The 22,235-nt window shown below is 44.5% G+C and overlaps 1 protein-coding gene across 3 annotated transcripts in view; it reads left to right on the top strand.

Moving 5' to 3' along the window:
* Positions 1–2,856: 2,856 nt before the first annotated feature.
* The window catches only part of HECW1 (HECT, C2 and WW domain containing E3 ubiquitin protein ligase 1), a 204,409-nt gene continuing 185,030 nt past the window's right edge, over positions 2,857–22,235 (top strand). For all 3 annotated transcript variants that reach the window (XM_063304171.1, XM_063304177.1, XM_063304172.1), the window contains exon 1: positions 2,857–3,247. In XM_063304171.1, coding sequence (XP_063160241.1) covers positions 3,218–3,247 — 30 coding nt within the window. In that variant the 5' untranslated portion in view covers positions 2,857–3,217. The remainder of the gene's footprint in view (positions 3,248–22,235) is intronic.

The following is a 22,235-nucleotide window of genomic DNA, read 5'->3' on the forward strand; positions in this document are numbered from 1 at the left end:
ATAAAATCTGTCACTGCTTCCAGTTCTTTCCCTTCTATTTGCCAGGAAGTGATGGGACCGGATGCCATAATCTTAGTATTTTTTTAATGTTGAGTTTCAAGCCAGCTTTTGCACTCTCCTCTTTCACCCTCATCAAGAGGCTCTTTAGTTCATCTTCACCTTCTGCCATTAGGGTGGTATCATCTGCATATCTGAGGCTGTTGATATTTCTCCGGGCAATCTTAATTCCGGCTTGTGATTCATCCAGCCCAGCATTTCTCATTATGTACTCTGCATATAAGTTAAATAAGCAGGGTGACAAAATACAGCCTTGTTGTACTCCTTTCCCAATTTTGAACCAATCGGTTGTTCCATGTCCAGTTCTAACTGTTGCTTCCTGACCCACATACAGGTTTCTCAGGAGACAGGTAAGGCGGTCCAGTACTCCCGTCTCTCTAAGAATTTGCCACAGTTTGTTGTGATCCACACAATCAAAGGCTTTAGCATAGCCAATGAAGCAGAAGTAGATGTTTTTCTGGAACTCTCTTGCTTTCTCCATGATCCAGCGAATGTTGGCAATTTGATCTCCAGTTCCTCTGCCTCTTCGAAACCCAGCTTGTACTTCTGGTAGTTCTCGGTTCATATATTGCTGAAGCCTAGCTTGTAGGATTGTGAGCACTGTTTTTGCGAACTGTAGGCTGGCACTTTCCGGCATTTTTACATTTCTGGTTGTTTAATTTATTTATACAAGTGTGTCTTTGCTATTTTAATTTGATCCACCCAGATTCATGTAAGTGAGATGGGTGGCTATATAAATAAAATATAAATAAATAAATAAATAATGCTGCTTCCTCATTGTGCCATATACTTTGGTGGACTAGTGGCACTCATTTCACGTGCCAGTAAGGTAATGCTCAAGATCCTGCAAGGTAGACTTCAGCAGTTCATGGAGCGAGAATTGCCAGATGTACAAGCTGGGCTTAGAAAAGGCAGAGGAACTAGGGACCAAATTGCCAATATCCGATGGATAATGGAAAAAGCCATGGAGTTTCAGAAAAACATCTATTTCTGTTTTATTGACGATTCTAAAGCCTTTGACTGTGTGGACCATAACAAATTGTGGCAAGTTCTTAGTGGTATGGGGATACCAAGTCATCTTGTCTGCCTCCTGAAGAATCTGTATAACGACCAAGTAGCAACAGTAAGAACAGACCACGGAACAACGGACTGGTTTAAGATTGGGAAAGGAGTACGGCAGGGCTGTATACTCTCACCCTACCTATTCAACTTGTACGCAGAACACATCATGCGACATGCTGGGCTTGAGGAATCCAAGGCTGGAGTTAAAATCGCTGGAAGAAACATTAACAATCTCAGATATGCAGATGATACCACTTTGATGGCTGAAAGCGAAGAGGAACTGAGGAGCCTTATGATGAAGGTGAAAGAAGAAAGTGCAAAAGCTGGTTTGCAGCTAAACCTCAAAAAAACCAAGATTATGGCAACCAGCTTGATTGATAACTGGCAAATAGAGGGAGAAAATGTAGAAGCAGGGAAAGACTTTGTATTCCTAGGTGTGAAGATTACTGCAGATGCTGACTGCAGTCAGGAAATCTGAAGACGCTTAATCCTTGGGAGAAGAGCAATGACAAATCTCGATAACATAGTTAAGAGCAGAGACATCACACTGACAACAAAGGTCCGCATAGTTGAAGCAATGGTGTTCCCAGTAGTAACATATGGCTGCGAGAGCTGGACCATAAGGAAGGCTGAGAGAAGGAAGATCGATGCTTTGGAACTGTGGTGTTGGAGGAAAATTCTGGGAGTGCCTTGGACTGCAAGAAGATCAAACCAGTCCATCCTCCAGGAAATAAAGCCAGACTGCTCACTTGAGGGAATGATATTAAAGGCAAAACTGAAATACTCTGGCCACACAATGAGAAGACAGGACACCCTGGAGAAGATGCTGTTGCTAGGGAGAGTGGAGGGCAAAAGGAAGAGGGGCCGACCAAGAGCAAGGTGGATGGATGATATTCTAGAGGTGACGGACTCGTCCCTGGGGGAGCTGGGGGTGTTGACGACCGACAGGAAGCTCTGGCATGGACTGGTCCATGAAGTCATGAAGAGTCGGAAGCGACTAAACGAATAAACAACAAAACTTAGCTTGGCTGCATCTTCCCAGAAGGGAAAAAAAAAAGTAAACCTGCTTCTCATTAGAAAACAAATCCAAAAATAAAACATGTATCAGATCTGGGCTGCAAAAAATCAGGATGAGCATTAGACAGTAGCAGAGTCAGACAACTCACATTCTCTGCTCCCAGATTTTCCCAGACCAAATATATTATGCCTAGATGGTCCAATTTGAGATAGGCCACCTGCTTCCAGAGAGTGGGCATTCTTGAATCCTATGAAAGTGCTCATGCTGAAAGCAGGAGTCACTTGAAAGACTGCCCAACATCAGTTCTGACGAAGAAAGGTTTGCCAGAAAGGTTTGCCAGCGTAGTGACGATATAATCCGAAGGCATAGGAATGGTACAACCAGGCATCTTTTTTTTTTTTAATTACAAAGTAATAAGCTGCATTGACCCCTCTCCGCGTGCCACCTCCCAACCTACACCCTCTCCAAACAATGATGACATTTCAGCCGGTCTCGGCCGGCAGCATCCATGTCCCTGCAAACAGTGGGTCATCTTCGAAGGCCCCAAGAACCACCGGCAAGCCGCGTCTGCCGCCCTCCTGTCTGCACAGAAGAGGCACCAGCAAGTCCCTGGCGCGCTGAGGGATCGCCCGCGGGTGCGGGGAAGGAGGACCCGCGAGGGAGACCCGCTGGCGCAACCAGGCGCGCCTCATGGTTGGCTCCTCCAGCTTGGTCCTCGGGGCGGGGCGGGGCGGAGCGGAGCGGAGCGGGCTGCGGTGGCGGCGACAGGATCAGTCGAGGCGTATTACGTTCCAGCGCCGCTCCTGCTGCTGCTGCTGTTGTTGCGGGTCCTTGGACTCCAGTGGTGCCTGGGTGAGCGGACTGTCGCGCGCATCTTTCCTCCCTCGCGCCTTTCCAGTTGCGAAAGAGGCGGCGGCGGCGGCGCTGCTAGAGCGAGGCGGCTGGGGAAGCCGGAAAGGCCAGGCGGTCGCTGACTGCAGCAGAGGGCTTAGCAAGCAGGAGCCTGGCCATGAGCCGCACGTGTGGGATCTAAAGCCTGCCCTTGTTGTCGCCGCTCCCCATTGCTCCCATTGGAAGAGCATGCTTTGCGCCCAGCCCGGCTTTCTCCAGGTAAGACGCGACCGGAGTTGCCCCGATGTCGTCTCGCGTGGGTCGGTTGGCCCGTTCCCAGCGGCAGCTGCTGTTACTTTCAGGTGCATCCCACCTTGGGCAGCATCCCTCCATCCCTGCCCTTAGGAGTGGAGCCGCTCCGCCTGCCTGGCTCATAATGTAGTAAAACGCTCCTGTCCTCCTCCGTTTCTCCATCCCCCACCCCGAAAGCTGGACAGGGTGTTATTGTGGCTTTGGGCTCCTTCTCTGCAGCATTTCTCCGTCGGCCCATGCCAGGCTCGTGTGTTGCTGCGGGCTTGGATCTGGACACATTCAGGGAGTTACCAAATGCATCCTAATAGGAAGGCGAGTTAGGAGGAGGGAAAGGTGGCGTGATATTTTCCAGGAGATTAGGTTGCCTGTTCCAAGAAGGAACAGAAGTGGGCCTTCTCTTTAGTGACTTATCACACAAAGGACGAAGGTAATAGGCTAGGTACTATCAAGTCATAGAACATCCTGTAAATCTTTATGGATCAATTTGTCTCTTTATTTAAGGGAGAATGTGGATGAGTGGGAAGGGACAGCAAATCTGTAGTTTTTACTCACCTGCTGGCACCTGACTGAAAATGCCAGGGAATTGGAGAAGGAAGGAGGAGGATTCTGTTTATGTGTGTACAATACAGCATTTATTTTTTGAGTGCCTTCAAACTATGGCCACTGCCTCCCCTTGTTTTGCTGGGCTCTAAAGGGAATTAGAAGTCCATCTGCATATGCAGGAACACCTTTTGGTTGCTGCAAGCTTGGGGAAAGGAGCTGGGCACAGTTTTTGAATTCAGTGCTAGAGCAGTTGTTAGTTGCCATTGTTAGTAATAAAATGAGGAACCCATTACTATCTGCACATCACGTAAATGAAAGTGTTGCTATAATCTAGTTATCCAATTTCTGTTCTTTTGATTTTTTTTAAACAGCCTTTGACTTAATGTCAATGCAGCAAATTCTTAAAGATGGGTTGTTGGCTTATCTTCTCTCTCCCCCTCACCCCCTTCTTGTTTCACTTTATGAATGGTACATTTTACTGACTTAGTTAAGTACTTCTGGTTTGTTTTCATATGTAGTTCAAGATTAAGATCAATGGTGCAATCATGAATAATGCAGCTTTTTTAAAAAACCAATTTCTTCCTAGCTGCCAGCAGAAATGTTCACAGATGTAGAGCTCACTGGATTTCACCACTGTTCATTTCTTCAAATGAAAATAAATGTATCGTTTGGCCTGGTCTTGCCTGTTTACGTTCTTCCTTTTTAGAACTGCAGTGGCACCCCTGTTATGCTGCACTCAGCAGAAGTGCAGAGGTGTTTTACAGCAGCCAGTCAGGCTGGAAAGAGAACTCTTCTCCTGGCTGATCTTGCTAATTTGTCTGCGTTTTTATTTGCCATCTGATTCAGTGGGGTGCATCCCTGGATTGAAGAGAACAGCATTTGAGGGATAGGAAAACTGCTGCTTGGACGATGTAACGTAGCAGGTGGTCAGCCGTGCTCTAGTAAAGCCAGGAACATATGAGGATTTTAGGTATTACAATAGCTCATTTTAGCTGGGGGATTCATTTGAAAATGTAGATTTTCCACCAAGAAGGGATTATCATTTTTTTTGCTGTATGATTGCCTTTTGTAAAGAAATGGAGCATACTATAATACAGTGTCTTGGCTGAAATGTACACTAGTCTTTGCTTTCTAAAGTCTACAATTATTTTAAATAGCATGGCACTATTTTTATTTCTAATCTGAGCAGCATTATATTCAATAATGATGCATTTTCATTAACATCCTGCCAGTTCTTTGAAAAGACACTAGAAAGCAGGCTCCTAAAGAATATATTTTATCACTTCTCTTTGATTTTTTATATTCTATCTTTATAATTGAATACTTTGAATGAGAATGCTTATTTTATTACAAATCTAATTGTTGCAGACTGATGCTAATTAGACTTTGAAAGTTTGGCCAATGAAATCCTGCGTATTCAAACTTTATGCGTACATACCTCTTTTTAGTTATTTGGTGTAGAGAACCACAGAGATGACCTTGGAGAAACTATGCAACTTCAGTTAGAATAACATTATTTTAGTCCAGGACAAAAAGAAAACATTAAAAGAAACTCAAACTAGCTCCACATTAATTGCCTGGGGTATAACAGGGAAAATGCAGTCAGACTTTAAGGATACTGTTATTGTAGCTGATATCAATAAAGTAGAATTCCAAGTCAGATTTATGGAATCTGTTTCCTGACTTGGCCTACCTCAAAGGGCTGACAGCCAGTTTCCAGCTGGAAATGTTCACGTGAGATACAAAAGACAGTGTTTTCTTTTTCACTGAATACTTATGGTTATAATTAATTCCTATTAATGATGTGTAACTTGTAAATACTGCAGGCAACTCAATTAGATACTAGATGTGTTTTCTTTATCTCATGAGTTTGCTCTTGGTTTCTAAGCAGCTGACAAATATTGTCTTAAACTCCACTTGTATATATGGGTGACTCCCAACAACAATAAAACCATAAAACAGTAAAAAAAAAACCATAAGACAAAAAACAAAACAAAACCCTGGCACCTCCAACAAACTATCCACAGGCTCCTGTATCACTCTACTCAGTATCTGGTAACTCTAACCAGGAACTGGAAAGACCCAGTTCCATATGGCTTTCTGGAAGGCTGAAAGAGTGGGAGCATGCCAGATCCCTGGGGGAAGGGTAGGGGCTGCTATGGAAAAGCATACTTCCTAGGTCCCACTAGATGGCAATATTTAAGGGAAGGAACTTGATGTGCTCTATCAAACTGATGGGGTGGGCAGATATTTTCAGGGAGAGGCCATCCCACAAATAACCTGGCTGGATGGTTGAATTGCACCCAGAAAGAAACTGGGAGCTGGTGCAGCTCACGAAACAGTGGTGTAATATGGGCAAACCAAGGGGCTCCCATTGGACAGCCCATGTAGAGTACATTGCAATGGTCCAACTGGGAAGTGACCAAGGCATAAGTGACTGTGAGCAAGTCCTCACTATCCAGGAATTGGTGCAAAGATGGTATATCACCAGAACCAAGGGGGGCTGAAAACTCAAACCTACTCTGTCTTGGTAGGGTTGAATTGGAGCCAATTTCTCCCCATCCAGACCTTCGTAGCCTTCAGGCACTGGGCCAGTACCTCAACAGCATCACATTACCAGCTAGGGGTGGAGATGTACAGCTGAATATCACCAGCATACTGATGATACTGCACCCCGTGCTGTTGAATGACCTCACCCAGCGGTTTCATGTACTGTAGATGTTAAAATGGAGGAATGAGAGATCTGAGCCCTGAGTCATACCATATAATCATATACATGATTATTCCAAGGAATAGTCAATCAGAGTTGTGTACTGACAAAAGTTCATTCCAGTATTAGGTTGAGAAGTTTGTGTTTCATGGGCCTTTGGAGTTGTTTGATAAAATTAATAATGAAGGACAAGACTCGCCAAAGAACAGTTTGTCTGCCTACCTGTTACCATTAGTCCTGTGCTACTGCAGAGCAGCATTGGATGTGTTTTAGGTCATTCTAGGTCATGCTCATGGTAGTCCAGTAATAACATACATCTAGAGACTGAGATAGCAATGTAAGAAAAGATAAGGACACACAACGTATGGCGAAGGTTGTGACATAATGAGGGGCCATTGGCCAAAATTTCATTATTGAGGGTCACTCTGCACTCAGTAGTCTGGATCCTGCATGGACTCTGTTCACTGATACAGGCAACATGTTCAATGTAAGTTCATGGAGAAAGGGCAAAGTGCTGGTATCTTTCTTTGTGAGGTGTGTGAGTATGTGTGTGTGTGTGTGTGTGGAGGGGTGACAAAAGGGAACTCAGGCAAAATAATTATAAGGGAGCAATAAGAATTGAGATATCTGTTATTGAAGCAAATGAGTTGCTCCTTGGATTATCAAAAATTGATCTCAAACTCCCCTATACAGTCTTGATCTTGACTCACTTCTGCTTTTTCACTTCTCACAAAGCCTCCTTTTTCATCAAACTGAGGGCACACTTTGTATCTGCTATGTTGCATCTGTTACTTTGTTGGTGGGCTCTGACTTCACCAAGACTCAATAGACAAAATGACAATGAATCAATCAGGCCTGACCTGTCCTCTAGAGACACAAAATATGTGCTCTAGAATGCATACCACAATTCTCTGCAATGCTTAAAGAATACTTGGTGGATCAGCTGATGCAGAAAATGCTCCTTAAAGAAAGAAACTTTGAAAAGAATGACATTTCCTTAAGGAACGCATCATTACATTTATATATTCCCTATTGTTCCTTTCCAACAAAAGCCTGCCTTTGGGTAAATCGGGGGTGGCTTCAGTTGTTGGTGGATTCCAATCTTCATCAACTGAAGCCAGTAGTTCAGAATGTGAATAGATGGAGCCATACAACATCCGGAGGGCTGCATGTTACCCACGCACTAAAAGAAGCAACACTGTTTCAGTCAGTAGTTTGAACACAATGTAGTAGCTAGGATTGGTTATTGGCTACTTTAAAACTTCTGACCTGCAGCTCGTTTTTAACAGGCTGTATTTTGGAATGAATAAGATCTGGGTTGCGGGAGCACTGACATCATTCATAACTTATTCTTGTGTCCAAGGCATGGCAGATGGCTCTTGAGCCCCTTCTAAGAGAGGAGGTGAACAGTGATAAAGATCTGTAATAGAGGGTCCTCCTCTATTTGCCTGTATCTTGGCATAACATCTGAAATGCTTAATGGGAAAATACTGCCAAAATAAATGGTCAGGTGCTAAAGAGATATTTTTATGCATCTCATCTCATAAAGCTGAAATTTTAAATTATCAGATTTTTATTAAATTAATTTTATTAATTAAAGCGTGTGTGTGTACTGCATTGCAGTAAGAAAGGGTCCTTTTGAATTAGAACTATGCTAAGCCACTACACTTGAGATCCTTGAGAAAGTTGATTGAGCCTCCCAGATAACTGTTGCCTAATTGCCTAAAGCATTTTGGCATCCTAAATCTATTTAGCCCTAATAATAGAATATGGTGATGTTGCACAGATGATGTTACCTAGCTGGATAATAAAATGTTGGCAAGCAAACAACCAAGCTCAGAGAGCACCAAGAGCCCCTTAGTCCTTGTAAGTTCTACTGAAAATAATGGAATTTATTTTAAAATAAAGTAAACTTGGGTGTGTATTTGTAAACCTAATAGTCCTTATTAAATTCATCCATTTTAGTAAACTAAAAGGAAATAGTCACAGACCGAAGCTGTTATTCTATACAATAGAGTTTTGTTTTGTTTTGTTCTTTGACTGACACAGTTTATGAGTTTTCCTACCAATAAGAACGCTAAGATGAATGAAATATGTGATGAACTGGCATTACAAATACTCACTTGCCACCTATTTGTTCTTTATTCCAATGTTCTTCTTGTCACCTTTTCAAGTAGTGTTTCCTGCTTCTGTCATGTGTGATTTGCCCAGGTACTGCCTGATCATATCATATCATAACAGCAGTTATAACTATTTCATTTTTAGCTATTAGCTAAAAGATACAGCTTTTGGCGAAGTACACATTAAGATTATTTTTGTAATAATGTTCTTGATGTCTTTGTATAAGTAAATCTCTCTAGCAACTGAACCACTTAACTGACATTGGTAGGAGGAAAGAAAACATAATGACTTGGGGAATTTATATCTTTTTTACTTGGTTTAGAGCAGGGCTTTATGGGGTTCCATGAGAGACTAAGAGCAAAATAAAAGTTCACTTGAATGTAGCCAATTTTCTGTCACTAGAGCTTTGCCTCTTGATTGGGGTTTGGGGATTTTTTTTTTAAGCTACCAGATTCCACAGCCTGAAAAAATAGAAAATTACCTGTTCTAGAGCCCATTTTCTAATAACAGAACTGAGAAAAATATTCTCTTAATGCTAATTTCAGGGACATTGTAAGATAGCAGCCAATAAACATCAGACATTCCCACCATTTGGGTGGGCATCTTACTAATACTTATATTAAGTTGCTCTCTGGAAAAGGCTCTAATGCTGGGAAAGGTGGAAGGAAAGAGAAAAAGAGGAAGACCAGCAGCAAGGTGGATGGACTCAGATTCAGTGGCAATGCGTGCACCGTTGGGAGACTTGAAAGAACAGGTTAAGAATAGATTGTCATGGAGAAAATCTATCCATGTGGTCACTAGGAGTTGAAAACAACTTGATGGCACAAGATCAAACGACAATTGATACAGCTTTTTGAGCACTCATGTTCACAGATCAGTCAGGATGATATTATATTAATGGTGTAGTTTGACCTTTAAAATTACGCCTTCCCGATGTACTGGACTTTAACTCACAGAAGTATGTGATAGCTATGGTTAATGAGAGATGGAAGTCCAACACATCTGAAGTGCTCAGATTGGGGAATGCTGGTGTATTTAGTTGCTTTCATGTATCCACTGTGAATCTAGGGTATTCTGCCAAAATACTCATTTTACCCAGCTGGTGCAGAGGAGCCTCACATTCTTTGTTTCATGATCTCTGCTATCCTTGAACCTTGCAGGTATCTAAAAAACTTGCCAAAAGTTTGAGAACCTAAGTAATGAGGATTTTGATTATTTATTTAAATGGAGTATATGTATTTGAGGCAATCACAACTTCCCACAATAAGCTTACAGTTGCTCTATGTTGTGTCCTAACTTTGAACATGTATGCTTCTGGTATGTGTAATAAGCTGCCTATAATGAAATAATTGGAAATCATGTGAATATTTGGTTCACACACAAATGTGATTCCGTATTCGCACATGGATACAATTGAAAATCAGAACAAGGGATATTTCTAGTTCTAGAAATGTATGCATATAGCATATTTGTGCATTGTGCGTCATATAGTTGGGAATAGGTAACTAAATAGGAGTATGTAACTCAAATGACCACTCAGATGCTAACCCATCTGGAGGCACATAGTTACAAAAGAAAAAAGAATCTGGCACATAGTTACAAATGAAAAAAGAATCTAGTAGATCGATCATTGATTCAGGGATAGAGAACAAGATGACCATGGGCTGCCTGTAGTCTTTGATATCATATTTATAGTCTTAGAGCCCTTCTAAATCATACAATACTACTCATATTTGTTCGAGCATGACATTTTACATTATTTAATTACAAAAAAATTGCTGTTCCCTCCAAATATACAAAAGGTCCCCACATCTTCAGTCACAGTCCTTCTGTATCATGTCATTGAGCACATTTTCTGAATCTTTTGAAGACTGAAAAAAAAATCAAGAAAATGAAAAGTACCACCCTTGGCTGCACGAATGTTGCTCACCCCTGCATTACTTTAAGAGCAATTTTAATAGTTCAGAAGTAGAAATAAAGGACATAATGGGGGAATTAAACCGACCATTTAAGGAATAGCAGAAATGTTACAGAAATGGTATAACCAGGGATAACTATTCATCAGAAAAGTTCAAATGTAGCAGAAAATTACGGGATGCTGTGGTGAAATGGATAGAAAAAATAATAGAGTACAAACAATTATAATTTTTAAAGGGCAGGCAAAGTTTCATTTTCAGGTGGGATACAGATAGTTTAAACCAGGGGTATTTGCAGGGAGAATCCAAAAATCAGGATGGTAGACATGGCTGTACAATCAAAGCCCACCCAGTCAAGTCAATAACCAAATTTTTGCTGTTGTTATCCTATGGACTATGTAGAAATGAATCTATTGCTGTTGCTTTTTTGCTTGGCTCAATGTTGTGGTTTATTGTGGCAAATCCTAGCTGCCAAAAATGTGCGTAACAGTTACTCCATTGGGCAACTGTTACTCTGTTACTCTGGGCATTTAAAAATATTTTAACTTTAAATAAATAAAAATATTTTGCATCATTACCTCAGGTAGGAGAAGTAGCTGTAGGTGGAGGGAACACAAAGGGGATGGATATGTTTTTGGAAAACCTTTTTCAAATGATTCTACTGGGAATACCATTAAAGTATCTCAATTCCTTCAAATTTTGGGAAATGTGTATTACAAAGAGACATAGGCCAAGAGATCAGACTACATTAAAAATATAAAAGATCTTTCCTAACAATGTAGACTTGCAGTCCTGTTTAAACAGTGTGTAAAACAACTTCTGTAATGAGTTTCAATTTTAGTGCAATGCAAGGACTACAAAACCCAATGTCTCACGTTGCAAAGTGAGTCTCACTCATACAGCACCAGCCATTTCTCCTTATACTGTTTGTGGACATAGGAGGAATTGATAAATTCAAAGCAGGCAGCTTGTGTGCCCACTGAGCAGCAATTACGGAATCAAAAAGTATGGGTCAATGGTGCTTCTGAAAGCAAAAAAACCTGCAGTGTAGATCATAAGCACCTTCGTTTGTCCATTTAAGGAATAAAGTTAATCAAAAACAGGCAGTGAATTGCCTCACACTGTTGAGTCACTTCTGCTGAGCTCCTCCTGGAAGCAGTGTTGGATAAACAAACTAGGGAAGCTTTTTCTGTGGTTAATCATAGCGCTCAGATCCAAGTTGTAGCTGGAATGTGGTCTGTGCCTTAGAAAGATGGAAGCATAAGCTGAATGCATGATCTACTGAATAAGCAATTGATGTCTACTCTTCTACCCTTTGGTTACATATCAAAGTAGTATTTTAGAACTAGCATTGCACAGGCAAAAAGGAATCTGAAGAAGGTTAACTGTTAAGGATATGCAAAACTGAACATTGTGAATGCAGTGTATGCTGGAGGACTCCAAAACATCCCTTTCCTCCTCCAAACTATATCAGACTAACTTCCAGAGAACCATAAATAGCTGGCTCCTCCCCCAGGCCCTGGGATAGGTGAGATGGGAGCTGGTGGATGGTTTTGTTGGAGGCATCCAAGGAGAACGGCTGAGGCGCTGGTTTTTGTTTTTGTTTATGGTTTTTATTGTTTCTTGCTGTTATTGTTGTGTGAGCCACCCAGATTTGTGTTCTAAAATAGGTAGCCATACAAATCGTTAAACAAACAAACTGTTAGCAGGAGGTCTAGTGGTTTCCAGAAAAATTAACATTCCTGGAATTTTCGATTTTGTACATCCCTACCAACTATGCACCAACACAGTTTTCCCCAGATCCTATTTCATGCTATGCTTTTTTCTGCAGCTGAAAATACTTTTTTTAGAGTAATTGAGTGTACTTTCTTCATTACCTTAAAAAAAGCACTTTTAAGGAAGTCTTGGTAATATGCAAACTCGTTAAAACTGACTGATTGATTAGCTATTTACAAAGTAAATCATTTATCAGCTAGAACTTATTTAATTGGCTGGTCATCTAGTGATTTTCACTGCTCCCATTTCTTGTGAATACCTGTATTTCTGCAAACTAAATGTGCCTTAAAAGTTGTCTAGAAAGGAAATATCACTCCAATGTTATTTGTATTGAAGGATCTTATGATGTGGGGGGAGAGCTGAGGAATTACTATTTTGCACCTTATCTGTGGCTACATCATTGTGTACTTGGATAAAAGTGTTGCTTCTGAAAAGGTATGTGATTTAACAATTCTCTATTATTGGTTAGCATCCTGCTTTAGAGATCTAATGTCATAAAAAGATGGAGAGTGAGAGTCCATGTCCAAGCTCCAATCTTAGCAATGTCTGTCATACTGAATTTAATACTGACTCTTCTGTTTGTTCTTTTGTTTCTTCTTTTTTTAATGTAAGGTTTCAGAGTTGCTTTGGAGCTGGGTAGCCTCTGTATTTTGCAGATAAATAAATAAATGTTCTTTCTAGCAAATGAAATGGGTTGGTTACACAGCATCAAGCTTTTGTTTTTTTTGAGAAGCTATACGAACCCAAAATCTTTGGCATCTGCTATTAAAAGTATGAGCAAAATGGCAAAAATATATCTGAAAATAAATACCAAACTCAAGGACTCTATGAAGCTTTGAAGGAGTGTTTGACTGAATCATCCCATCAAAGCAGATTCTCAGATCGAAGTAGGCACCTGCTTTGAATTATCAAATCGACCATCAAGCTTAATCTTGCATCTGCAGTTCCATATAAGGAAAATGCTATGGGTGGGAGTTGAGTGGTGTGATGACCTTGACCTTGACATGAGTAGCCAATGAATCAGCTTGGTAACTTACTAAATTCTGTGCTTATCAGAGCTTTTTTGGAGTGATAAGGCTAGCTTTGCTTTAGGCTTTACTTTTTCAGCTCTCAAGTTCTTTAAAGTGGTGAGCCACAAGCTTTAACACTATTATGCTAATTTGCTGTTACGTGTACTGTATGTGATGGTTCTGCCAACACAACATAATTCAAGCTCACTTCAACTTCCAGTATTCTTAATATGGGTGCACCTCTGCCTTTACTTTTGAAGTCTGAACAACTGGAGAAGAGTTAAGTCTCTTTGACGGTAAGCAAATGGGTACAGGCTAACACATACAGATAGTTAGGAATACAGCCTCCCCTGCCAACCTACTCTATAATGCCAAACTATCAGTATACAGTACATCCCTTCATACAGTTGTTAGATGAAATAAATATATATCCACTCAACTGAGACATGAGTCTTGGTCACATACAAATGCTAATTACCCCAGCTCCTCCCTTGCTGGTATAGAGAGTAAGGAAGATGACCTTGATGGAGATATGCAAAAGCTGTTGCCTACGCAAAAGAGGCTAAGTCATTTTTTAAATCCAGAATGCCGTGATAACATTCAGAAGTGGCTCAGATAGACACCTCCCTAATTTACTGAATGATGATGATGAGGAGGAGGGACAGCATATTCCGGCTTGCAAGATTTATTTATTATAGCCAATCTCAATAAAAGTAGTTTTAGCCTTCCTATGGAGCCTTCCTGGGTTGATCTACCTAGTGGGCTGACAACTGGAGGTAAAACAAGTTTGTTTGCTTTAAAACAAAGAGGAGCACTTGGGGGGAGAGATGAAAGCAAAATGCAGGAAAAAGCCCAGAACTATCATTGTTCCCCACAGCCTCTGATTATAGTTTGGAATCTTCAGAATCTGGAGAACTCCTGATAATTGAAAGAGGAACTTTTGCTTTAGAAAAGTTTCTATTACTGCAGAAATAGGCAGCATGTCTAGTCAGGAATTTCTATTACGTTATTGATTTCTGTTTTCTCAGTGGTTCTAAGACTTTCTACTAACTGTCTGTAGAAGTTATGAAACTGAATATTTAACTTCAGTTTCATCTGTACAAGTGGTCCTCATTTAGCATCCGCAATTGGGACAGGCAGCCTGGTCGTTAAGCGAAGCAGTTGCTAAGTGAAATTGCAACTGCACTTGTGATCTTACTTCAGCTTTCCTTTGCTTTACAGACCTGCAAAGGTCATAAATGCAAGGATTGATCATAAAGTTACTTTTTCATCATCATCCTAACTGTGAAAGGTCACTAAACAAGAACTATCTGTACTTCAGGTGGTATGCATGAATGTGTGTGTGTGTATTGTGCCTTCAAGTCAGACTGGATTCCTGATGAACTCACAGTCTCTTGGTTTCTAGGATTTGTAATACCTTGAAATTTCACCAGTTTTTCTTGTGTAGATTTTTGGTAGGGATTTCTTTATCTGTAGCAGATCAGCACCATCTTATAATCTGCCTGAAATACTGTAATATAGTAATATAACTTTATTGATTAGTCAGTTGACCATATCAAAAAGTTGGGCATCAGCCACAATAAAACCATAAAACAGATAAAATGCAATAAGATAAGATAAAATATACTAAGGTGAGATAAAATATGATAAAATACAGTAGGGTAAAAAAGAGATAAAAGAGTAAGATAAAACTGAAATACTGGATTTTCTCCTTTTTTGATAAGTTTCCAGCCATGTATACCATGATGGGGTAACTTTGTATTTTATCTTCTTCAACAGTTGAATGTTTGCATTTTAATATTTAAAGTAAAAAAAAAAGGCTTCTTTTTTTTTTTTAATGAAATTTGAACTTATCTTCAGTAAGACGGGTCTATTTCCCAAGGAAGAAAGAAACGGCTGAACCCTCTATCCAGGATGCCTCTATGCTATAGAACCAGAAGGTCATATTCTGGAACTTGTTTTCCTTTTTCCTTTTTGACCTCTGCCAGAAAGACAGAGCAAGCATTAGATCCTAAATGAACAGATGTAAACGGTGGATGTCAGTTGAGATATCGTACACAAAAGGAAGTATTTTGCAACTCTCAAAGGTATTCTTGTCACCATCCACAGGTGACTGTGGCATAGAATGAAAAATGAGAAATTTGGATGCACATAAAATAATGAGTGAATGAATTCAGATGCCTAAAACATGCCTATTTCTATAATTCATTATGAGTGTAAGGAGTGAAAAAGAGGCTTGTTTCCTTTTTTCTTTCCCTTCCTCCTTATCCTATGCCATGGAATATGGGAGAATAAGTAGAAAGAAATAAAAAATTAAACATGCAGTTTTACCTTACGTTCAAACCCCAAAGAAAGGTAGTTAAACAAGAAACTGATGAAACACCAGGAGATCTAAACTGGAGAATTGCCGTTGGCTGAATTTATAATTAGGTTTGGCTAGCTGAAATAATATTTCTTCTCTCCACCCCATCCCCATTAAGAAATTGTTGGATTATTTCTGAGGACAATTATGAGTCCTAATTGGATCTGTTACACTTCCAATTAAACCACTGGAGGCAAAAAAGAACTCTCATCCTTCAAGTGTCCTGCGATTGTGATTGTCCTCCCCAGCATCCTTTGGGTCTCTTGTCCTGGTTTCTGCTCTGGTGATGGCAGCACATATCTCCTTTCCTTCCACTCTGTGGTGTTTTTTTTTTAATCCCACCTTTATTATTTTTATAAATAACTCAAGGTGGCAAACATCCCTAGTACTCCTTCCTCCTCCTATTTTCCCCACAACAACAACCCTGTGAGGTGAGTTGGGCTGAGAGAGAGTGACTGACCCAGGGTCACCCAGCCGGCTTCCATGCCTAAGGCAGTACTAGAACTCTCAGTCTCCTGGTTTCTAGTCCAGCACCTTAACCGCTAGACTAGACTGTTGGTGGCAAATGTCTGTCCATCTCTGATAAGTAGATAAATTCTATAGCAATTATGTTGGTCATAGAAAAGGACCTATTTGTTACCACCCTTCCAGTTAGAGGCACCATAGTTGCTACAATTAGCTAAAGAGAAGGATTGAGAGGAAAGATGAATTGTGTTTGGATGTGGGTAGGATGTAGATGAATGAGAGACTGTAAAGGAAGGTGGAGTTCTCTCATTCCTGTTTGAAAGGAATGAGCTCTTTACAGCTCTTCCTTTGTTTTGAAGAGAATATTGGAGATTTTAACTTTAATCTGTGGTGGTATTCACATTCTGGAATGCTTTCCTACCTGAAATTCAGGGGACATCTACTATGATGTTGTTTAGGTGCCACATGAGGACTGGCCTGAGGGCCACATGAATAATCTTCCTGATGCAGAATTCTCTGTATAGAAAAAAAGAACAGCACAATGCACCAACAAACACATCCCATCCCCCACTGGCCCTGATTCTCAAGAATAGCTGTAATCATCAAATGTGTTACATTTTGACAGTTATACAGCCTGCTAGCTTGTCATGATCACCGTTGCGATGCTTGTGACATCGCAACAGCTCGCATGACAATGCAGGGAAATGGGTCCCTGGCGGATTAAGGGAAAAGGCAACTAGGTAACAAAAGAGAGCAACAGGTGCTGGCAACAAAGTATCAACTCTAGCCAGCGGCACAGAAGAGAAAGATACAATGTTGCAAAGAAAGCAATTGACAAAACCAGACCAAGAGGCGCGCCTGAGCTGTCAAAGAGATTACGAACCTGATCGCCCGGCAATGAACCATCACCGGCCAGGGAAGCAATCAAGGAAACGCCCGGAGCACAGGAGGGGCTCCACGACCCCTCACCTACCGACGACGGAACCGGCGGGGCTCGGGGGTGCACCCGGAGTAAGGAGGGGTGGAGTGCTGACCGGCGCGGGCTATTTAAATCCCGTTCCGGCGCGCTCCACTCACTCTCAGCTTTCTTAAAGGGCACGCATACTGTTACTCAAATAAATCCAGAACCTAAGCCTATGCTAGTGTCTGTGTTTTTACTGGGTAGCAGGCAGAGCCTGACATAAAGCTGAGAGTCACCAAACCAAATTGCCAAGCTCCACCGGACGAAAATTTTCCGTGGGAGAGATCCACTGGTGATAACGGAACCGGGGATGGCCATGGAGTCAGCACTTCGCACCAGAGGCATGAAGGACGGCCCGCAGGAGGCAGAGACGACCCGACAGCTGCTGGAGGCAGCGCACTCGAGATGGGACATAGGCACCCTCCCTGCCCACACTGCACCCCAGTTCCAGACCTGGAGCTCCAGCCCAGATGGGAGAGCCCCGACGGAAGACGAAGTTGGGGGCCAACAACTCCTCGCATGGGCCGGCAGAGCAGGACCCCGGATGGGAACACCCTACTCCACCTGGAGGCTCTACTACCCCCAAATGCCCGAGCAGGAAGGCGCAAGACTACAGACCGGACAGCATCTGGCAGCACTGACGTCAGACGACCAGGGCACGCCAGACAGGGTCACGGCCCTGGAAGCCAAGGTACGAGATCTGGAACACATGCTCCAGTCCCTGACATCGATAGGCGAGCGCTCAAAGACTGAGGCGGCACAGGGGGCAAGAGGGGATCGGGGCACCCTACCCACCCCATCAACAACCCCGAACGGAAGGGGCCAAGCACGAGACTCTGTTGCAGGGCTTCGTGGCCCCAGGCCAGTGGGGTCCATCCCTCACCACCCACAGGTAGGGGTCCCGCAAATTGGGGGGTTCGCCAAAGACTTCCCCGTAAAATTTGACGGAGAACCCACGAACCTGTCCTTCTTTCTTACGAATGCGAGGGACTACATGGCCCAATACGGCCATTCCTTCGGCACAGAAGCAGCCAAAATCTCGGCAGTGGCCACCAAGCTCAAAGGCAGGGCTGCGGACTGGTACATGCAGATGTCCGAGTCCAGAGCCCCAGCCTTGGCCAATTTCCACGACTTCCTAGCCGAGCTGAAGCATTACTTCGAGGACCCCCTGGCAAAGGAAAGGGCCAAGAGCACACTTAAAGTGCTTCGCCAAGGAAGAAAAGTGGTGGCTGACTACGCCCTCGAGTTCAAGGTCCTTGCAGGCAAAATCCCGGAATGGTCTGAGGCCACCTTGATCGACATGTTCAAGGGTGGCCTCAACCGGGAGGTGCTACAATGGGCACTCTACAGGGACGACCCAGCCTCCCTTCACAGATGGATTTGCCTAGCCGGAAAAGCGGAGCACGCTCAGCGCACGTTCCTGCTCACGACCGCAAATGACAAAATCCCTCCCAGCACAAGAGGACCAGTCCCACAGTTGGGCCCGACCTGGGACGCAGACCAACAACGGAGGCTTGCCCGTGGGCAATGTACCAGGTGTGGGAAGACGGGCCACCGAGCGGCAGACTGTTTCAAAGACAGGACAATGGATCGCCCACCCAGACCAACACCGAAGACACCACACAAGCCATCCAACCCCCCCAGATGTCTGACAGGAGCGCTAGCAACCCCGGACGAGGAAGCGGATGCCTACCTTGCAGGGGATGTGATCGATGCCCAAGAACAGCCGGCGGAAAACACCCCCCACCTGCTCTAAGCAGCGCCGCTGGGCAGGTGGTAAAAAAGGGGCGCAACAACCCCAGGGTGAGTGACGATTGCTCCATCCTGGCAGGAACAATTGAACTCTCGTATGGCCCTAGAGCCATCGTGGTCGAGGCTCTGGTGGACTCTGGGTGCTCCAGAAATCTGATCCACCCAGACATTGTCGCCGCACTAAAACTGCCCTGCTCCCCCCTCTCTAAACCGCTGGCATTCCAACAATTCGATGGCTCTACAGTGGGGGGGGGGGGACCGGCCACCCAGGGGACCAGAAAGGTCACCCTGACAATGGGCACCCACAAGGAATCCATAGACTTTGTGGTAACCCAGGTAGGGAAACCCATAGTAGTGCCGGGGATCCCCTGGCTAGCACGCCACAACCCACACATAGATTGGAGGACACGCTCCATCACGTTCAAAGACGGGGTCTACCAGGCACCGACGCCGGACAGATCATTTGCTCTGACGGTGGGGAGGGCAGAGGTCGTTGACCAAACCCACGACCCCGCCCCCAGAAGGACTGCCGGAGCAATACGTGGACTTTGCAGATGTCTTCAGAGAAGAGGAGGCAGACCAATTACCCCTCCACCACAAGACGGACTGCACAATTGAACTGCTCCCAGACGTCCCATTACCCAAGCCCAAGATCTACCCCATGACCCAGAGAGAATTAGCAGTGCTGCGGGAATTCTTGGACAAAAACCTCTCCAGGGGCTTCATAGAACCAGCAAACTCGCCGGTTGGAGCACCCGTCCTATTTCGTGAAAAGAAGGATGGCACCCTGAGACTATGCACTGATTACCGCGGATTAAATTCCGCTTCCCTATCCAACAAATACCCCCTACCCCTCGTAAAGGACATGCTGGCACACTTGTCAAAGGGAAGGGTGTTTTCCAAACTCAACCTCCACGAGGCGTATTACAGAATCCGCATCAGGGAGGGGGACAAGTGGAAAACGGCGTTCAACTGCCCCTTGGGCTCCTTTCAATACAAGGTACTGCCTTTCGGTCTGGCGGGGGCCCCAGGGGTCTTCATGCAACTCATCAATGAGGTACTGCATGAACATCTGTTCAAGGGCGTACTGGTATACCTGGATGATGCCCTCATCTACACAAGGACGCAGAGGGAACTCGAGAGGTTAGTGAGGCAAGTCCTCACTAAACTCTGGAAAGCTAAACTTTACGCCAAGCTGTCCAAGTGCGAGTTCCACAAGTCGCGCTTGGACTACTTAGGCTACAGAATCTCTGACAAGGGCATAGAGATGGACCCAGCGAAGGTTCAGGCGGTTTTGAGCTGGGAGCGCCCACACACCACGCGCCAGCTTCAAAGCTTCCTTGGGTTTGCAAACTTCTATAGGTCCTTCGCGAGGGGGTTCGCGGAAATTGCCCTGCCCTTAACTGATTTACTGAAAACCAAAGGCGTCGGGGAGATGCGCAAGGTAAAAAACCCAGGGGCCACGCTTAATTGGACTCCCGCCTGTCAAACCGCGTTTGACAGGTTAAAAGCGCTCTTTACAGCGGAGCCAATTCTATCCCACCTGGACCCCAAACGGCCTTTTGTAGTGCAGGTGGATGCTTCCGACTTCTCCATAGGGGTCATCCTGCTGCAAAAGGATTCCACTGGAATCCTGAAGCCATGCACCTATCTCTCCAGAAAATTTTCAGAGACAGAGAGGCACTGGCACGTGTGGGAAAAGGAAGCCTTTGCAGTTAAAGCAGCACTGGAAGCCTGGCGCCACCTGTTGGAAGGGGCAACCTGCCCGTTTGAGGTCTGGACAGACCACCGCAACCTCGAGGCGCTCCGCACACCCCGACGCCTCAGCCCCAAACAAATCCGCTGGGCTCAGTTCTTCAGCCGGTTCAACTTCCAGCTGAAGTTCATCCCAGGGAAAAAGAATTTCCTGGCAGATGCACTCTCCCGACTGCCACAGGATGCGGAGCCTATCTCCGACATCGTGGGGACGGTGCTCTCTGATTTCCAGCTGGGTCTGGCGGCGGTCACCCAGGGGTGCGCTCGGGGACAGCCTGGCCCCCCCTCACGAGCAACCCCGGCGCAACCCACCCCTAGACGCAGGCAACCGCAAATGCCAGGTGGGTTACGGTCCAATTTTGCAACGGCGTTAAAATCAGACCCCTGGCTCCTCGCCAACCCCAACAAGGTCACCATGGACCAGGACCTCACGTGGGCGGAGGGAAGGTTATACGTACCCAACTCTCAACGACAGGCGATCCTCAACAGATCACACGACAGCAAACAGGCTGGTCACTTTGGGTTCTTGAAAATCCTACATCTAACTCGGAGGCAGTTTTGGTGGCCCTCACTGAGGAAGGACGTCAAGCAGTATGTGGCATCCTGCCCAGTGTGCGCAATGGCCAAGCGGCCGGCTGGCAAACCCCAGGGCCTGCTGCAACCCGTGGCTGAAGCCTCCCGCCCATGCGATGAAATCTCAGTGGATTTCATTGTGGGCTTACTGCCTAGCCAAAAGAAAATGATCATATGGGTAGTAAAAGACTACTTCTCAAAACAAGCCCACTTCATCCCCTGCGCCTCGATCCCATCAGCACAACAGCTGGCGAAACTGTTCCTAGTCCACGTGTACTGCCTACCCGGCTGCCCCTCCCGCTTGGTGACCGATAGGGGCACACAATTTACCTCGAGGTTCTGGCGGGCTTTTTTTAAAACTGATAGGTACCCAGCAAGCCCTGTCAACCTCCTGGCATCCCCAGATGGACGGATCTACGGAGATCCTTAATGCCACACTGGAACAATTCCTCCGCTCCTATATCAATTACCACCAGGACGATTGGGTGGACCTCCTCCCATTTGCAGAGGTCGCATACAATAACGCGATACATCAAAGCACGGGACAAACCCCCTTTGGGGTGGTGTCGGGTCGGGAGTTCGTCCCCATCCCTGAGTTACCCCAACCCCCGTCCCCAGCAGTAGCCGTCTGTGAGTGGGGTACGAAACTTGCAGATTCCTGGCCGATCATCAAAGACGCGCTTAAAGAGGCACAAACCGCCTACAAAATACAAGCGGACAAACACCGGCGCCAACAACCAACATTTCGGGTGGGGGACATGGTCTACCTATCCACCAGATTCATAAAATCACCACAACCATCCAAAAAACTGGCCCCCAAGTTTATTGGGCCATTCCAGGTGACACAGATCGTGAACCCAGTCACGGTGCTCTTGGACCTGCCCCATAATTTAAAGAGACTGAACCCAGTGTTCCACTGCAGCTTACTCAAGCCAGCAAGTGACCCCTCCCGGTGGCACCCACGCACGCCCCCCCCCCCACCAGTGATGATAGATAGGCAGCAACACTTCG

Source organism: Candoia aspera, chromosome 4, assembly GCF_035149785.1.
Source record: "Candoia aspera isolate rCanAsp1 chromosome 4, rCanAsp1.hap2, whole genome shotgun sequence".
NCBI lineage: Eukaryota > Metazoa > Chordata > Lepidosauria > Squamata > Boidae > Candoia > Candoia aspera.